General features: G+C 40.1%; 1 protein-coding gene across 10 annotated transcripts in view; it reads left to right on the top strand.

Annotated features, from left to right (window-relative positions):
• Pde1a (phosphodiesterase 1A) overlaps positions 1-20,659 on the top strand; it is a 280,237-nt gene that overhangs the window by 247,183 nt on the left and 12,395 nt on the right. For 5 of the 10 annotated variants that reach the window (XM_063284613.1, XM_063284617.1, XM_039105907.2 and 2 more), the window contains 4 exons: positions 6,258-6,339; positions 8,467-8,587; positions 9,267-9,454; positions 13,884-14,090. In XM_063284613.1, the coding sequence (XP_063140683.1) occupies positions 6,258-6,339; positions 8,467-8,587; positions 9,267-9,454; positions 13,884-13,894 (402 nt within the window). In that variant the 3' untranslated portion in view covers positions 13,895-14,090. 10 annotated transcript variants of the gene reach the window in all.

Below are 20,659 nucleotides of genomic sequence, written 5' to 3'. Positions count from 1 at the left end.
GTTAAGAGCACTGGCTGCTTTTCCAGAGGAAGAGGACCTGGGTTCAATTCTCAGCACCCACATGGCAATCCACAATATCTATAACTCCAGTCCCAGGGGCTCTGATATCCTCCTCTTCTGGCCTTCATGGGCATCAGGCACACATGCAGCACAAGGACATACATGCAGGCAAAAGACTCATATCCATAAAATTAAAAAACCAAAATCTAGGATTAGATAGCTCCGAATTTTTATTTTAATTTCAATTTCCATTATTTGATTCAGTTGAGAGATACCAATTTTCTTAAGAATTTTAAGACAGAAATAATAATTTTAAGACACAAGATTTTCATGATAGAGGAAGAAGAAAATTAGCAGTATGTTGCTCACAAAACCTGACAAAGATGTTTCAAATAAAGGAAATTATAACTCACATCTGTCATGAATCTAGATAGGGAAACTCTTAAAATATTAGCAAGTCAAATCTATAATATTGTAAAAGAATACATGGCATGGCTTGAGCATGCATGTTGAATATTTTTTCAATTATACCAAACTGTACTAAAAGAATAAAAGGGGGGAAATCACATTGTCATGTCAATAGGTTCACAGAATGCATTTGACAAAATTCAACGCTTTAGTTACACAAACTCCCAGCAAACTAATTAGCAAACGTTTCTCATCCCCATAAAGGATCAAAAGGTCATAGCTAATGCAGTACTCCAAGGGAAATACAGAAAATATCTATTCTAAAATCAGATTATCAACTGTTTCTGTTAAGTGTGTTGTATGGAGCCATGCTCAGTACAAAGAAGTACTGAGAGGAAATAGTAAATTAAGTGGAAAAAATAAACCTAGGCCCGGATGCAAGAGTGCTGGCAGAACCAACACGCGGCTTCTCAGGGTTGTAGGGTCAACTGTCATTCTAGACACAAGCAGGAAGCAATTCTGGCTGTGACAACCTCCTTAAGAGGACATGCCTCTCGCAAAGGATCTCCTTCATCTCCCCCTGGGAGAGGAGAAGGGGAAACACAAGAACGAGTGCCGTGTAGGGCACTTACTGTGTGGATGTAAAATGCCCAGACTGCTATCAAATCATCATGGCCTTTAGCCACACACAAACACTCATCTTGTCTGTTGTCCCCTGTCAGTCTACGGAAGGACAAACAAGGCTGATAGAAAACTCCCGTCTAGTGACAAATAAGCACATTTCTGTTAGAAAAAAATAAGTTTATAACATTGTTACTAATGAGAGCATCAAACAAAATATTAAAGATTACATTTATCTAAATGCATGGAAAACAAGTTTACATATATACAAGTTATATATATATACATATATATGTAAAATTAGATACATAATTAAACTATATGTATGTGAGTGTGTGTTTGTGTAAATGGACACATCGTCCATGTTAATGAGTCCTCCAGTTTGTTTCCTGTGGCTGTGGCCAAACCCAGACTGGGGAGAAAAGGGTTCTTTATATTTTACAAGTTACTGTCATTGTCAAGGGAAGCCAGGGCAGAAACAAAGCAGGATTGTGTCCCCGCCAGCGGGGACCCAGTTATTCAGGGTCCCGAAGAGGCTTTCTACCTGTGGGCCAAAATGGGGATGAAGAGAAGAAGGAGACCAAGCAAAAGTTCTGTTGTCAAGGTCTCGTTTATTGGGGTGAACGTTACAGCTTTTAAGGCTTTCAGGTAGGGGGAGTGTCCTTTGTGAAACACAGAGGGGGAGGTGCGGATACAGGTAGTGATGGCTGGAGGCAAAGAGGTCAGGCGGTAGCCGATGAGGTCAGGCGGTGGAGACACTGGGTGTTGATTCAGGAGGTAACAGGTATCTGCTAAGGGAGCTGAGGCATCCCTTGAATGTTATCTTCCTGTGGCGTAAATTCATGGGAGAGGCTTTCATTCAACAATCTTAAGACTTATGGCAGTCATCTTAGGGGTGAGTCTCTGTGGCCAAACAGCCCAGAGTCACCTAGTCACTTTGAGCCATGCAGTCAAAAAGCGGCTAGGCCCAAATCCAATATGGCTCTGTACAGGATTGCCTAGGGCACTACTTACTAGATTGTTCTCCATGTCTTCCTCAGCTTACTTTTGGGACTGAACCCTCTCACATCAGTCATTAATCAAGAAATCACCCCACAGTGTTGCACCCAGGCCAGTCTGATGGAGACATCTCAGTTGCAGCTGGTCTTCCCAGAGGACCAAAACTTGTGTCAGCCTGACACACGCTAAGCAGAACAATGGGTTCAAAGATCCAATATTACTAAGACATAAGTTCTTTCAAAGTTGACTCTTATGTTTGGGATTGTGTTAAAAAAATCTTAGCAGACCTATTTGTAGATGCTGGAATTTCGATCCTACAATCCAAGTGGAAATGAACGAATCTAAAATAGCCTTGGCAATTCTGTAAAAGACTAGAAACCTGGACCATCCACTGTCCCATGTTACATGATTAGCATTTCATATAGAAATGACCACACAGTTACTGGCATATAGACAGGGAAGAGATCAATGCAATGTGATAGTGATTCTAGAAATAAACCAACTCATGTGTCCTCATGTGATTTTTCTCCTTGGACACCAGAGCAAATGAGTCGGGAAAGACTTTCCACAGTGCCAATGCAACAATTCTAAAATGGCGGGGCAGTAAGCAGATCTATCATTTTTTTTTATGAACTTTCGTCTTATTTGTGTGTCTGTGTCTATGTGGACGTATGCCATCTGTATGTGGGTGCCCTTTCTCACCTGGAGTCTTGCTTTAGAGTTTTTGATTGATTGTTTTTGCTTTTCTTTTTTCTGTTTGAGACAGTGTCTCACAGTGTAGCACATTCTGGTCTAGAACTCACTCTGTAGCCTAGGTTAGCTTTGAGCTTTGAGTAGTCCTTCTGCTGCAGCCCCCAAGTGCGGCCATTCAAGGCATGCGCTGGTACCTGCAGCTGTTCAGCGGGTGTTGAGTAAAATTAGCCAACGCATGTAAATACGAAACAGTAGAAAGAGCAGTTAGACAAATGTTGAAATGTTGAGAATCTTTGAGTAACTCTCTCTCCTCCACCCCTTTGTGTGTGTGTATATGTGTGTGTTTGCACACGCACTCATGTGACAGCAAATTCATTATTAAAAAAACAGAGAAAATTTAGGCTGTTTTAACATCTAAGTCAATTTTGTGTTAATTTGTTTAACACACTCACTATTTTCTGACAAGTGCAATGACTTTTAAGCACACTATGTTTGGAGGGCAGAGAGAAGAGCAGCTCTTGGTTCATCTTCCTCAACCCAACCTTCCTGTCTTTGGTCTGCTGACTCAAGTGCACCCTCTATCCACAGTCCTGAGAAACACTCGTTTTAGACCCTTGACTAATGGCTGGACAGGTCATCATCTTTAGGGTACAAGCTAGTCATATTTATCAGTGCATATATTTTTTTGAGTGTTTAACAAATCAACACAGGAGCTTTTGAGTAGAATAAAGATGTCTGGAAGATACTCCACCTGATTCAATTGTGATTGACACAAAAGACAGAGAGAGAGGTACCAGCCAAAATGATGACCAATAGCAAAGGGTTAGATTACTACCTCTTTTTCTATTCTTGCACACATACTAGTTGGTGCAATGAGAAGTTAGCATAATTAAATTTAAAAATAACTACTTCCATTGGTTTTCTTCATTATGAGCACAATGAGTATTTTCTTCTCTTTTCAACTCATTATTTTATGACACATAGAAACCGTCTCAATTTAGTAAAGATTTACATCTGTTAAGCAATATTGCCTTATATGTCAGAGGGAAACAAATGGCTTGGAAAGTAGGTTATCCATAAGGAAAAGACAAAGTGATGCTTTTTTTTTAAACTCTAAATTGTATATTGTCCAGAAGTCTCTCTGTTTTCTTTACTATTGCTAGATGCCCTGTAAAGTATGGCATTTTAAATTAAAATTTGTTTCCCTCACTACTAAAAATATACTCAGTCAATCCATTTCAGGCAAAGATCTGGGCACCAATGAAAATTACAGGTAGAACCTCCCAAATCAAATGAATGTAAAAAACTATAGCTCGCAATGTTAAAAATTGAAACCAGGTCTAAGAGTTGCGGAAGTGCTGTAAACGGTAGTTATACAGGTAACACTAATGTTTGGTAAAATGTTTACAGTAAAAATACACAATTACATTTTACCATAAATACAACTGAATATAGATGAGGCTCTTCTAAAAGATGGAATCTGTTTGGGTGAGTTTGTGAGAATTTCCGAGGGTCATTTTTAAAAAGAACAAAGGAAGGCAGCCACACGGAGGACATCCCTTATGCAAGTTGTCTGAGGTGCACTGTCCCACCTCCAGCTTAGCCTTTCTACAGGTCCAGGGTTCCTCACCCACTGTCATTGGGGCCTGACAGTGGTCTGAACGCTAACTGATATTACCCTTGAGACTTACATCCAGATCTCAGCGTGAAAAGGTTCCCCAGACTTTTGTGCTTCATTGTCCTTTTGGTTGTTTTGTTTATGTAGCCATAGAAATTGTTTCAGTTTTAGTTAAATTTAAAGAAACGAAACATTGGATTGACACCTCACTGATAGCTGTCAGAGCCTTTTAGTCTGTTTGGAAAGTGGAAAAGCAATTCCTAGCTGTTTGTCACACCCATTCAAAGAAGAAAACTTGATGAGCTGTGGGAGATCTTTGAGAAGGCTGGGGCTGTCAGAAGCTGGATCCTCCTGGGGATTTTGATGGGGTACCTCAGCACCCAGAGGCTCATTCCCAGAACAACAATGCCCAGACTAAGGACATCACAAAGAGCCACTGGGTAATTGAGTGTGGTATTTTCTCTTAACACTTCCATACATCAAAAAAAAAAAAAAAAAACAAAACACGATGAAATATATTCATTAGGTTTAATAAGTTGTTGACTCTAAAGACTATTTTTGGTCTTTAAATAGCGTACTTTGAACAGGATGCACAACTTTGGAGATAACTGTGAAGTAGTTGTTGTGTAGAATGCCCACAGTTTTGACCATTGATTTCATTTTAATAAAAAGTCAGTTTCTACTGCCTTGGGAAAATAAGGCGCTTGTAAGGTTGGTCAAGCTTACACTAAGGTAACACAGTTTCCCTTTGTATATCTCTCCCCTCTCCAAGATCTTCTGTTTAGTTCTTTCATGGTCTGGCTCAGGGCCCCCTGCTGATGACCTGCTTCCCATGGCCTTTATTCATTCCAAAAAAATAAATAACACTTTGAAATATTTATTATACAATTGAATAATTAATGTATTTTAGCATCCAGTGCTTTTAGCGATAGGAATTTTATATTCTAAATTAATTAGAAGGTACAGGAAGCAGAAAAACATCATTAATCCCCTAACTCCATCCACAGGAAGACCACATCTGCATGCCAGTGTCAAATGTTTAAGTCTTAGATGAAAATGTGCCAACTGCAGTCTTTAAACTGGAGCCTACCCAGAGTACCACATCAAGGTGTCTTTCTCAACCCTAACTAATCCTTTTCAGTCTTTCAAAGAACCATATAATATACAAAAAGAACTGTTGAGTGGTATCCTGTTGGCATGTTCTTAAGCTATAAATAGTAGATATTCAATCAATAACATCAGCCAAATCCAAGTGTCAGTCAAGGACAATTGTATCTGTAAATACTAAATACATGTCTGTCTTTAATATCATTTTCCCATCAAGGCTATCATCTGTCTTTTCTATTTGAAACAATGATGGTATAAGCTCTTAAGGATATTGGTATTTGATAATTTACTACTGATGATATTCTTGAACCACATTCTAAACATATGATACAAATCATTATGTGTAGGGAGACATTTCCTAAATTTTAGTCAATGAGAAGAAAGAGATTTCAAAAGTACTCATGCTTATTTCATTGAAAAAGCAGTCCAACATAAAATCCTGCTTTTTAAAACCTTGTGAAGCAAAATCTAAAGGAACAAAGAAAAGTCCCTAAGCTTGGTGGTCAGTTAACGTCCCAATAATGCATTGAGATGACTGACCCATAGGGACTTCAGAAAACTGAAATGCTTGTCTTTTTAGTGTCAATGGGTTGGGCTACTACAGAAGATACTTATAGATGCATCAGCACTAGAAAATACCTCTGGAGAAAACTATTCAAGATAAATTATATAAGCTTAGATTTAAATGACATGGTGTGTAGTATTGTAATATTGCATAAAAATATGTGCCTATTTTAAGTCACTCTATCTAGACCACACATTTTCTTAAATTCCCCAACTTAATTCTGGCAATTCATCTTTCTTTCCCCAGGGAGACAAAGAAGCTGAATTAGGGCTTCCGTTTTCTCCACTTTGTGATCGGAAGTCAACGATGGTTGCCCAGTCTCAAATAGGTAATTTTGAAGAACGGTGGCCCTGAAAAGTAGGTGGGACTTGTTGGTGTTCAAACGCATGGACTATGGTGTTCAACATCTTTCAGACCAAGCTACATGCAGGATACATGTTGGCTTCAGGCTGATCTAGATAAGACTGAAGGAGAATCAATGGAGTATTTTTATAAAATGAATTCAATAAAGCCACTACTGCTGGTCAAGGGCAGGTGTTTCTAGGTTCTTGTCTTCTTAACCAAGGAGTTAAAGTAAAAGCCCACACAAAATTTGCAGGAATAGAAAGGCAATTTAATGTAAAGGAGAGCAATAGAAAAGATCTCCCTGAACAAGGACCCATATTGAAGCCCAGAATCTATGTGTTCTAAAGGAAGGACAGGCCAGGTTCTAAGGGGTATACTTGTAGCAGTTCTCTATTCTGATTGCTAAATGAGATCACCCAGTCATTCTTCTACCATGTAGCCCACTTCCTAGAATGCTTCTGATTGAATAGAAACTATTTTCGCTTTGACTATTGTTAGGGGAGTGGAATCCTATCCCATTATCCTTAGAGGGGTATAGATGTAGCAGGATGCAGGAGGAAGTCTGTGGTTGTTAGATGAATTGTATGGAGAGGGGGCATGTGTATGCACAGGACACACAGGGAGCTAGACTGCCAAGAGCAGTATTGGGAAGAGGGATGCATAACAACCAACTGGGTCCCAGGTTACTAAAGTATTCCCTACGCTTGCCTGTCTCTGATAGTATTCCGACAGCCAGCCTCCTCCTTACAGAACCAAGTGATGCATGGATCTGTATCCCTTCTCCAGAGTTGAGCTCGGGTGTAGCTGTTACAGAGCTTTAGGGCAGTAGGAAGCTGCTGCCCATAACTTTTTCCCTTCCCAGCCCATAAAACAGCAGCCAGTGCTTATCACCATTCAGAGAGTGTGGATGGTGTAGACTCAGGATCTCATCTAGCAAGCTGGCTGACTCCCAGAGGCTAGTGGCTCTGATACACTCTTCTTACTTAGGAGAGGTGCTGCTGACTCACTGGACAGCCTACCTGCTCTAGAGAGTGAAAAGTCTGGGTGAACAACTAATTGTACTTTGAATTCAAGTATCAATTAAAATATAAAATTATAGTAGGATTTCTGTAAAATTTGAAATGGGTCCCAACATGTCCTTGAGAAGTGTCAAGCATACAATACTTTGGTTAAGCATCCAACGGATAATTCGCATGTTTGTATATGTCACTTCCAGACCCTTCTTTTCTTGTATTTAGATGTTATTCTCTCTTCCCAGGTGGGTTCAAGGCAGAAACACCTAATAGCTCTTCGGGCCACAAGGTTTTGCAGTCCCAGAGCTTTAAAAGGTTATTGTTTTTAGTTCCCTTCGCCTCACTAAGAGGCAGATGCATCCCTTGGACAAGGCTCTGCTCTTTGCCAATCACTCTCGATCTCGATGAGCACTTTACATTTAAGTCATCACTCAATCCTGACATCTCCAAGTGCTGGGGTTAGTGTTGTCACCTGGAGATTGTAGCGTTCTCCCTGCTGGTCTGACAGCACACGCCCACACTTTGTGAATTAATGCTTTACGTCCAGAGAATATTAAACAGCAATTTGAAATGAGAGTGCACCGACAGAACACTGTGATGCAGTAAGAAAAAAATTAATGAAGGTAAAATAAAAGTGGCTGTCCTCCTGTGGCCTGAGGGATGGGGACCTTTAATTAGCTGGTTTTCTTAGGGTTCAGATAGCATTTCTTTCTGGCACATAACATTCAACAGCCAAAAACCAAAGGAAGACCATTCATAAGGGTAATGGCCTCTCATTGAGAAGAAAAGACATTCCTAATCATGAAGGAATCAAGAACTGGCTCAATAGTTAGGACAGCATAATGGGTGGAATATTAAATAGTAAAGACCACATGCTTGAGCTAGGAAGTCTAGTTTATCAGCTCTTACTACTGAATGCATTCCTACAAAAAGTAGCTGCTTCTGAAGATTGTTACTGTCCTAGCCCATTCCGTTCCATAGTGAGCACTTTGTTTTTCCACGTGTATCCCAGAAAGTCCTCAGTGTGGCTTAGCATATGGTTTAGGAAACTGTGACACTCGATCGAATCCACCATTCTGTGTGTTTTGCTTTTTTAGGTTTCATTGATTTCATAGTGGAGCCAACGTTTTCTCTCCTGACAGACTCGACAGAGAAAATTGTTATTCCTCTTATAGAGGAAGCTTCAAAACCAGAGTCTTCTAACTATGGGGCAAGCAGGTATAATAGTTTTTCTTTTGCATGCGTGCATGCACACATGCACACATGCACACACGCAAGCACACCCCCCCCCACACACACACAGCCAACTCACATAGTAGTTTCTAGTCTGGAGACCCAATAATTCATAATGCTTTCATTCATTTAAAATTATTTAGTGCAATTTTGTGTGTGTGTGTGTGTCTTAAATATATATATTTAAGATTTGAAAGAGCTTTTACCCAATAATCCCTCTTTCCCTCAAAGATAACCCAGCAGTTCTCACAGTAATTATTAGGTAGTACTGCCATCTAGTGACTATATACTGTAGTGCATTCCCTTTGCAACTGATCCTGGCCCAGTATAAATGAGAAGACAAAGGGTCTAAGTCTGGATGGGAGGGGAAGCAAGGGAAGGAACTGGGAGGAGTGAGTAGAAGTCAAAGCTTAATCGGAATGCACTAGCTGAAAAAGGGTCTATTTAATTTTTTATGAAGAGAGATAAAATAAGCGAAGCCTGTATGACAGTCCCTGCCCCCTCCATGTGGGAAAGAGGACGTTGGGGTGGGGGTGGGGGTACATACCTGCCACATGTTACATCTGGGTCCATGACTGTTGTGCATCAGCTGTGGGTCTGTAAACCTGTCTTGTATGGTATCTTGACCTCGTTGTCTTTTGATTTCTTTGGTTGTCAACGGTAGCTCGTCCACCATGATTGGGTTCCATGTTGCTGACGCTCTGAGGCGGTCAAATACAAAAGGCTGCATGAGTGATGGGACCTATGCCCCAGACTACTCTCTGTCAGCTGTGGACCTGAAGAGCTTCAAAAACAACCTGGTGGACATCATTCAGCAGAACAAGGAGAGGTGGAAAGAGTTGGCTGCCCAAGGTACAGTTGTTGATGATGCTACCTTTAAGGAGTCTCTAATTCCTTAATAGTTTGGACTTTCTTCCACTTGATGTGTTTCTTTTATAATATACACAAACTCTTGATGGTTTTTGCAATTTGATCATTCATGAGATAGTTGGTCCTGTTGCTAGCTAAAAAAGGATACTGTTGTTCCTGTCACCTGAGCTGCAGATGTGGTGGATGGTGGCCGTGCAATAAGGGACAACAACATGATGACAAACTGTGTAAGAACCTCTGTACTTTCAATGGTACTTTCAAGCCTGTTCTAGCACCAAGCAAGACCAATAACTTCCTGTATTTATCTGACTGTCTAGCACTTTAGTTAAAAATAAAAGTTTGGGGCTGGAAAGATGGCTCTGTAGTTAAGAGTACTTCCTGCTCTAACTGAGGACCCAGGTTTTGTTTCAAGCACCCACAATTAGCAGCTCATCACAACCTGTGACTTCAGCTCCAAGATCCAATGATCTCTCTTGGCCTCTGTAGACATCTGCAGATACATGTGTATATACAGAGAGAGAGAGAGGGGGGGGGAGGGAGGCAATCACATAATTGTAGTTAATTTTAAATAAATAAAAGCACTATGACTCATTGAGTATCCAAACTAGAAACCACTATGTGTGTTGGCTGTTAAAGGTACTGTGGTTCCATATTGAGAGGGAACTGAGTAGACCTGCTTCAGTTTTCAGGAAGGCCTGTGATGCTAAACAGGAGCAAGAATATGCTTTGAAATAGGGATGTGAAGAAAGCCTTCACTAAGAAAGTGATGATGTACATAGATATGAGAAAAGATGAGAAAGAGGGTTAGGGAGCAGCCTGGAGTGGAAGATCAAACCTTTTCAGGCAGAAGCATGGGGAATGACCATGTACAAACTAAGAGGTGGAACTTGCCTCCCACACAAGAAACAAGGAAGCCTGTGAAAAGGAGAAAAGTGGGCAGACAGGAACTCTGCAGGCGTGGGGGGATGTGGTGATCAGACCATTTGTTTGGCCCCCTCCAAAAGGAAAACCAAATGTGGCATTTTTCTCTCAGACGACACGTGAGTAATTTCAACTAACATTTAACAATTTCTCTGATGACATAGCTGAAAATATTATTTTGTTTGGGTTGCAAAGATGTCACACAGGATCAGAAAGAAGGCAGTTATCTGCCACGTAGGAGAAAGATGAAAGTGTAGACTAAACATCAAACTGTGAAATAGAAGAGGGAGTCTTGCACCAGTATATGTGCAACAGGATAAGCAAGAAGAAGTTACTCTTTAGACATTTGAAAGGAGAATGTATATGCACATTGTGCTGGTTTCAATATGCTTAGTGTAGGGAGTGGCGCTATTAGGAAGTGTGGACTTGGAGTAGGCGAGGCCTTGTTGGAGGAAATATCACTGTAGGGGTGGGCTTTGAGAGCGTTTCTCCCTACTTGACAGAGGATGCCAATCTCCTTCTTGGCTGTAGTCAGGTCAAGATGTAGAACTTTTACCTTCTCCTGCACCATACCTGCCTGGAGTCTGCATGTTTTCTGCATTGATGATAATTGACTGATACTTTGAACCAGCAAACCAGCCCCAATTAAATGTTGTCCCTTATACAAGTTGCCTTGCCCATGGTATCTCTTCACAGCAATGGAAACCCTAATTAAGACACATATTTATAAAATACACAGATGCTAAATATAATCATGATACAGAGTACATCATACATGTGTATATACCATGATGTAATATGTAATATGTAATATGTGTATAATTGTATGTTGTCTTGTCTATTGCTATGATTAAACACTGTGATTGAGACAACTTCTAAAAGAAAATTTTGATTTGGTTTATGGTTCCAGTGGTTAGAGTTCGCAATGGTGGAGCAAAAGAGCACCTGAGAGCTCACATCTTTATCTGTAATCATGGACAGAGAGAGGGCACTGGGAGTCATGTAGGCTTTTGAAACTTCAAAGCTCACTTCAGGAAAACATCTCTTCCAACAAGGCTACACCTCCTAATCCTTCCTAAACAGGTTCACCAACATGGGACCAAGTATATGAGTCACTCTCACTATAATCTACTACACACAGCATTTACTGTCATGATGATACTTAATATATATGCATTTATAGCTATACATATGATTCTCTTGCATGGATATGTTTCATAATAACAAAGAAAACATGATCTGCTACAAAAAGACATCTGCTTGAAAGTTAGTGACTGTCAGTTTATGTGGCCATGGTAATCTGCTATGGGCCACTCGCAACCTTCAGTCCCTGAAGGGGTGATGACATGAAGGTGATCCAGTGTCTACTGAAGCTATATGAGACTCCCAGAGGTGTCACCCACGTCTCAGCGCTCCTCACATCCTAGCTCATCATCAGATCTGCAGGGCATCCCATTAATCCTTGCCAGGGGAAAGGTATAAATCCTTTGTTTCACTATGTGAAACTCACTGTCATAAAGGGGGTTAGCAGTTAAAATGCCCCTTAAAAGAACACTTTCATCCCGGAAGCCTTCTCTTTGGGAGCTGAACATAACTGTCTAGAATTGATGTATGTGTTTTGATATTAGGCTTTTAAAATTTTCAAATGCTTTCTAATATCTCATAATGTCCAGTTTGGGGTAGATTTATCCATCTAGACTGAAAAACATGTCCTTACTTTCGGTCTGTTATTTCTCAGTGTATCATGTCTCTATCTTTTCTACGCTATTCGGGAGTTGACAGATGTCAGGAAAAAATGTTACTATTCTTGTAGTGAGGTGGGCATTTGAAAACGGCAAGGAGGGTATGTGTGAATTGTGTACCCTGCTACCTTGCTAGATATGTTTATCAGAGGCAAGAGGAGCTTCTTACAATCCTTAATGTGCAAAGGCATATCGATTTTGTCCTGTCCTTAATTGTATTGCCTTAATCTCCTTCCCGTGCCTAATAACTCCCCTCTGTCTTGAATGTCCTTTGTCAATCAGAGCAATCTCGTACAGGCCTCAATTTTAATTCATGTAGGAAAAAAACTTGCTTCCAACAAGACCTTGCTACCATTCAGGAATGATCTCATGGGTAGAGTAGAGTAGGATTCGGCCAATTATTGAAATGCTCTCTATAGACTGACCCATGTATAGCATTAGAACCTTTGTGAGCCAATGCTTTCCCAAAAGCCCACCTGTGGTCAGCCGAGGCTTTTGGTGAATTCTTAATATCAAAGTCATTCAAAAATTAAACCTTATACGTTAAAATATATAGTGAGCTCTGTCATGTGCTGGAAATATGCTCCAATGCCATAAGGACATGACTGAAAGCATACCTAGGTCTGAATCCTATATACTACATTCTATTCTATGGGTCAATATTTATCAGGCATTTTAAATTTATGTTTACTTTGTGTATATAGGCATTTTGACTGCATGTATGCCTGTGCACTACCTGTGTCCCTGGTGGTTTGGGAATACAGAAGTGAGCCTTGGATCCCCTCTAACTGGAATTACAGTAATTATGAGCCACAAATGTGGGTGCAAGAAATTGAGCCTGGGTCCTCCAGAAGAGCAACCAGTGCTCTTAAAAACCGGACCATCACTCTAGTCCCTCATTATACATTTTGAGATATAAATTAAACAGAGAAAATAATGAAACATGATAATTATATGCTAAAATAGAACTCCATACCGACACATTATAATGGGAAAAATAAATTCTCTACACCTTTTTCAAAATATCTTAGTGAATGTCATGTTGAACTCATATAATAACATCAGTTTCCATAGCTTTGGATTCCTGTAAAGAATTTCGGTTCTCTCTTGATTTTTGAGTTATTAGGTATTGTCAGTGGCAAAAGGCATTTTTGGATAATAATAAATAAACATGTTCTTACTCATCTCAGTTTTAAAATGAATCACAAACAGAATATTACTTTTTATATAATTTTATTTTTAAATATAAGTATAATATAAGTATACCTTTATGTATATAAGACTAATGTCTTCCATGATAACCTCTCAGATGATTTTGTGAGAGTCTGTTTGACCCAAAATTGATTAAAATTCTGTTTTTCAAATCATCTGAAGATCATCACTGACAGATATGAGAGTTGTAAGCAGCTATAATAGCAAAAGCAAAATATGCTGAAAATTAAGAAAATACTGATTATATTTTTTTTAATTTTACTACAGTAGTTTATGCAAACGTGACTAATTTATAAAACTAAACCTTGGGGTTTTTCACTATCTCTTCACACTTTCTCTAGTTTGTTAAAATGAGTACCCTTGTTTTTCAGAACCAAAACCAATTCTACAGGAACAGCGTAAGTTTTTTCTTTAGTAAGCACCTTTAGGCAAAACTTCCTCTGTTGCTAACAGCTCTAATTTGATCAAAAGATATTCTTGCTGGATGTCTACCTGGGCCTGAGTGAGAAAGGGACTCCCTTTTTTTGTTTTTGCAGGTTGTTGCTAAGTTGACATCAGAAACCTCAGACATAACAGCTTCAAATTTCTTGATTGACCTGGCTTCTCTGGCATGGACTAGATCTACTGGTGACCGCTGCATCAACATCTTTATGCCTTCAAATATTGGTCAAATAGTATTTTGTGGCACCTCTCTTTGCTGAGATAACACAGCGAGTGCCAATAAATGTTCCTTGAGCAACTTATCAGTGATTTTTGTCATGTCTTCCGTAAGGCTACCAAGACTCTTTCACTTCGAATGTGCATTTTCTAAAATTTCTGAAAGGAAACACACAGTTTATAAAGTTATTATTTTTTATAAAAATTTTAACCTTTTCCTCTGAAAATGCCTTAATAATCCCTACCATTAAAACTATTCAGGGGGGTTGGGGATTTAGCTCAGTGGAAAAGCGCTTGCCTAGCAAGAGCAAAGCCCTGGGTCGGTCCTCAGCTCCAGAAAAACAAAACAAAACAAAACAAACAAACAAAACTATTCAGAAAAATTACAAGATCTGAATCACACGAGCGATGCTCATACTTTATATTCTAGTGAGAATGAATGGGCCGGGTAGAATGGCTTGACACACTGGGCTGTGTTTTAAATCTTCCATTGCCACAGAACCTAGTTTACGATTAGTTATTTTTCTTCCAAAGAAAATCCCTTAAATATTTTAATTGAATCTTATTAGTTTAATGTGTGTGTATGGGGGGATTGTCTGCACATGGCAGGGCATGTTGAGGTTGAGGTCAGAGGACAACTTGAAGGATTTGATGCCCTCTTATACACATTTTAATAAGTGTTTCTCCAATACTCTTTGACTATAACTCCCTCATGGCTAGCTTCATACTTAACTGTACCAGAGTGGCAGAAGAACTGTCTTAGTTACAGTTTTACTTCTGTGAATGAACACTATGACCAAGGCAACTCTTATAAGGACAACATTTCACTGGGACTGGCTCATGGGTTCAGATGTCCAGCCCATTATCATCAAGATAGGGTCATGGTAGCACCCAGGCAGGCAAGGCACGGGAGATGCTGAGAGCTCAACATCTGGTTCCAAAGGCAAACAGGAGAAGACTGGCTTCTAGGCAGCTAGAATGAAGGTTTTAAAGCCCTTGCCCATGGTGACACACTTCCTCCAACAAGACCACACCTACTACAACAAGGCCACACCTCTGAATAGTGCCACTCCCTGGGCCAAGTGTTTTCAGACCACCACATTCCACTCCCTGGCCCCACAAAAATTGTTCAGACTTATGAATCTATGGGAGAACATATGTAAACAAAGCATAATCAAAATACATTTAGTCCCACTTCAAAAGTCTCCATAGTCTATAGCAGTCTCATCATTGTCAAGAGTCCAAAGTTCAAAATCTTTTCTGAGGTTCATTCAACCACTTAACTGTAATCCCCTATAAAGTCAAAATCGAAAAGCAGGTCACAGGATACCTTAAATATCACAGGATATACACTACTGCTCCAAAATGCCATAGCGAGTAAATGCTGGAAGAAACAAGACCAGAAACGAGCTGAACAAAGTGTACCAGTTCACTGGTATGAAGTCAGACAGTCCTCTGAGGGGGAAGTTATAGGGAAGATGGAAAAGAAGACCCAGAGACAAAGGTTAGAGATCGGGAGGGCTGTCCAGCGAATACTGCGGCAGCCTCAAGTTTAATTCTCTTAGGTTTTATATACTTTGCAGTATCCTGGGAAACTAAGTCATAAACCAGCAGAGACAGTGGCTGACGTACATTTGATATCTGTACTCATCCAGAGGCCTCCCTATTCCTCCTCGTTCCTTCCTCCAAGGTTAACAGAACATTCAGCCCATTGCTTTGTGCTTCAAGTGTATCCTTTGTTATGATTCTATGCATCAGCAGGCCAGGAAATCTGTCAGTAGATCCTGGCCTGACTTGACTCTGCCTGACAGTCAGGCTTTCACAGAAGCAGGCAAAATGGCTCCCATCGGCAGACTCCAAACCCTGCATCTTTGTGTCTGTTGTCAGAGTGCTCTTCAGATCTCCAGCTCTTCATCTTTTTTTGGCTGCAGCACAATTCTCTTTAGCTGGCTCCACTCCCCATTAGCAGCTTTGCTCAGCAGATATCCCAGGCTCTGGCATCTTGAACATCTTGGCGTCTCCAAGGCAACTTCAGCATTACAGCTTCTTGTTCCAATGTCTAGAATTCACACATGATCTTCTGGGCTCCTCCACAGGGATTGGGTCACTTCTACAGCTCTGACCTCTGTAGCACTCTAGGCTCTGGTTGATTCCACGCAATTGCTGCTGCTTTTCTTGGTGATCATCCCATGGTATTGGCATCTCTAATGCACTGGATTCTTCCGCTGTAACGAGGCTTCACCAATAGTATCTCATAGGCTCTCTTCATAGTGCAAAGCCTCAATTTCTTTGCATGACCCCTTCAGTCCTGGGCCATCAACTGTAACTGAGGCTGCACTTTCAACAATGGCCTTCCCAAGCCCCTCACAGTGCCAAGTCTCAGCTGTTCTCCGCGACCCCTTTAAAAACAAAAACTACCTGGGTAATTCTTATACATTACCACGTCTAGCAGCAGCACAAGGTACAATCTTGGCTATCTCTGGAACACAGCTTCTTTGTGCTCTCAGAAAGCACTTCCCAGATTTCAGTTCAGTGATGCTGGTCTCTTCTTAATCACTGTTAATTTCCTGGCTCTAGCTAATCAGCATCACTTGTTCCAATGATCCCTTCTATTTTTGACTCTAAAGCCAGAGCCACATGGCCAAAGCTGCAGAGTTCTGCTGCTTGATGGAACTGGAACACTGCCTACTGCCATCCTCCCTTGTTCTATTACATTATCATCAGCTTTCTGTTTTCTGATTCCTTCACTAAGTAAGCTTGGCTGTCCTAGAATTTTCTTTGTAGATTGACCTTGAACTCTGAGATCTGCATGGCTTTGTCTCCTGAATGCTGGGATTCAAGGTTTATACCATGATCCCTCAAGTTAAGCTTTTCTTTACTTAGAACTTGCTCTATACCAAACTGGCCTTGAACTCCAAGACTGCTTGCTTCTGTCTCCTAAGATTAAATGTGTGTACCATTGTGTTCGGACCTAAGCTCAGTTGTGTGGGATCCTGCCCCTAAGTCACCACTCCCTTAATCCCTTTATCTTCTTGAACATAGCATTCAGATCCATTTCACTTCCCTTTATTACTTGAACCATACATTTTATATTTTTCCTTTCTCAGCTCACTCCTTTTCATTAAAAGATTCTTCATAAGACTGAACTTTAGTAGCCATGCAACAGAATTTATGCCAGGCTGTTTTGAGACTTCCTTTGTCAAAGCAATTAATCTACACATCTTCACGTTAGCCTCAGGTGGACTCTTTTGGACAATGGCAAAAAGCAGCCATGTGTTCTATGAGAGATGGTCAGAATAGAAATAGCTTAGGTCAGGACTATGGTTACATCTGTCTAATGTGGAAAGATGTAAATGAATTGGCTTAAATTAACTTTTAAGGAATTGAGGATTCTTCTCTTCCCCTTAAGCACAAAAGCCCTCAGAGAAGAAAAGGGGTTTTAAAAATGTTTCTGTAGACCTGAGTGCTCTCAAAGGTGAGCTTTGTATCCAGCAAATGGCTTACAAAAATTAAATTTGAAAGAAATTTTCCCACCTATATCTTGATCTCTTAAACTATAAATATAGTTTTATAGACATATTAATATACATTTATATACATATTTGCAATTTTTAATATTTTTCTCAATAACTGTGGGGAGTGTAGAAGTTCCTAGAGATCATACAGAATGATTCATAACTGAACCGTTCATTTTTCTCACATATAATTTCTGTGTTTTATTCCTTCTCCAAATCATCATATAAATGTATAATTCTCCAATTATAAAAAGCAAGGGAAAAATGAAGATATTTGTAGTTTCTTTCCAAGTAAAATGGAGTTCAAATTTATTCAAAGGGAAATGGAAAAAAACCTTCAAGGATTTGAGGCTGCAACTTTATTATAATGTCTTTTCTTTTCTTTTCTTTCTTTCTTGTTTTTCTTTTCTCCCCCATCCCCTCTGTCTCTCTCTTTTGAGACAGAGTTTCTCTGTGTAGTTCTGGCTGCCCTGGAACTCTCTTTGTAGACCAGGCTGGTTTTGAACTCTCAGAGATTCTGCTGCCTCTGCATCCTGAGTGCTGGGATTAAAGGCGTGTGGCACTGTCACCCAGTTTACAATGTCATTTTTAAAACATAGCCTAGCATAGGGGCTCATGTCTTTTAGGCCACCACTTAAAGCACAGAGCGACAAAACTCTGTGAGTCCAGCCAGGTCTACATAGCACACTCCAGGACAGCCACAACTCTGTAGTGCGACTCTGTCTCTAAAAAGCATACAGACTAGGGTCAGCTGGACGGTGAAAGGTTCAGGCCACATTTTCAGTTATTCTGAAGCTGAGGCAAGGGAATCTCAAGTTCAAAATGAGGCTGGGCTCCAAAGCACATATAACGTCAGCCTGGAGAAACCAGCAGAATTCTGTCTTAAAACAATCAGTTGTGGGACAGTTGCCTAGTGTGTGCCAAGCTCTAAATTTAGTGCCCAACATGTCAATAACAACAAGATAACTTCACAAAATCAAAATTTTAGGCTGAGCCCCTTGTTTAGCTTGAAAGCTAGTGGTAAGTGATTTTGGTGGGCTTGCATTAGCTTTTAGTTGTAGCTACACCGTGTGGTAAAGGTAATAAGACATGCAGCCACATAGCACTCTGCTTGCCACTCTGGAGATAGGATTTAGTTTGCAGGGTCTTGTGTCTCATGTCACCCTGTGTGTTAAGCTGAGAAAACCCATAGATATCAATGAGGAGTTGAAGCATTCTTATATAAAAGCAATGACTACTAAGACAAAACTTTGATGTTAGCTTGATGGAAAAATAGTGCAACGCCCACAATTTATTTTAAATCACTTAACTTCCAACGTGAGAACAACCCTATTGCATGAATCTGCAGAGGTCACAAATCCCGTCATTGTTGATCTACAAACTACTTCATAGCTAATTGCTCAGCGTGCTTTTTTTTTTTCATTTTAAAGCGTGAGTTTGCAAATGTATTGCAACAGGAACAACTTACATGAACATACAAGTAAATGATTTCTTCCATCACTTCATCCAAAAACTGTAGTGGGATGAGACCCTTCAAATAACCCCTTCCCATAATCTGCAACATTAGATAAGAATTGGTGCACAGGAGATAAATAATTGGCATGAGAGTGATGCCATGACAACAGAAGTGTCTTCCTCATCCCAGGTGCTAGGGTAGCTGGGTGTTGAGGATTAATTTCTCTCTTGGCTGATCTGAGGATTCACATAGATAAGTACTAATCCTGTAAGCCTTTTGAGATGTGTTGACATAAGACAAAGGTAATATAAACAACTCCTATTAAAAAACAAAATGTTGGGAGATACTCTGTGGTTTCAATTTAATTCCATGTGTGAATTTGTCAAGCAGTATTTACGGTATAGCATGAAGACCATCTAATTGTTGCTAGATTTTAGAACATGCTAGATTTCAGGGTTTGCTGGGTTTTTCCCAATATCTCAAACACATTTGTTGAAAATTGTGTATCTCGGCCTCATAATGACTGTAATTTTAGATTTCACAAGGTAAATGGAAACAAAGGAAGAGGAAGGGAAAAGCTGTAAGGCTCCAAGAATCACGGAAGAGAATACCTCAGATTCAAATAGTATGTAAAATCAGAGAGAGAGGTTTATTCTGCAGAATTACCAGCAAGCAGGGGGGAACCATTCATCAAAATGGCGATGTGGTGGTAGTTCATAGGCTCGATTGAAAGCCATTTAGGGGAATTTCAGGAATTGTATGTGACCTTTATCCTCATTGGTTGGCTCTGTCTTTAGGGATACTGTTGTCTCTGGGATTGGCTAAGGTTCTGGGGACTTTCCAGAACCATTACTGGCTAACTTTTCTTGCTTCAGGCCAGATGGCAGAGCAGCTCCTGATTGGCTGCCCAGAGACTGTGGTTTTTCCTGGAACTCTTTTGTTCAGTTCTGGGAAACAGAACTTAGGCCTAGTCCCCTGAACTGGCATCTCACGGCCTGTCAGGAAGTCAGTCTAGCTCCATCCTCTTAAGCCTGATCCTGATAAGTGGAAAAAATAGACACACATACAATTTCCAGAGTCTCATCCTCCCAAGTTGGGAACACACAATGTTGTCGCCATTCAGTTGTTGACCAATTATATACTTGTTGACCATTAACATTAAAAGATGAGCTGTTTGCAGTCTCCAGGTTAGAGACAAGGTCTTACCCTGGCCATGGCTGATTCTGCAAGGCTACCACTGTGTAAAGCTCCAGACCTCTGAAATCTGCTATAGGTGATCTGGTCTGGGAAGAGGGCTGAAGAATAGGTCAAAACAAAATACCAACACTTATATAGTTTTATTTCTTGAGTATAGAGTACTACAGATATAGGGATTTTAAATTAATTACTTCTCCCGGAGGTCCAAGTCTTGTGATTTCTCTTCCACACATTAGCAACTCTTCACTTTGAAAGTCCCAAGGGTATAGGACTGTGTGTGTCTTGGATTTTTGTCTTTTTTTTTTAAATTTTATTCTTGGCTAATCTTTTACTACAGTGTTTACAGTCACAGACATTAATGGAAAGATAATTCTATTTTTGTTTGTTTATGTTTATTGTTTTGTTTGTAACAAAACACTGCTTACATTTCTTGCTGTCAAACTGCTCTATCACCGGTAGGCAATTGAGTTCAAAATCTTTTTAGTTT

The sequence above is a fragment of the Rattus norvegicus genome, chromosome 3, assembly GCF_036323735.1.
Source record: "Rattus norvegicus strain BN/NHsdMcwi chromosome 3, GRCr8, whole genome shotgun sequence".
NCBI lineage: Eukaryota > Metazoa > Chordata > Mammalia > Rodentia > Muridae > Rattus > Rattus norvegicus.
Note: the sequence above shows the minus strand (reverse complement) of the source record. Positions and strands in the feature narration are given on the sequence as shown.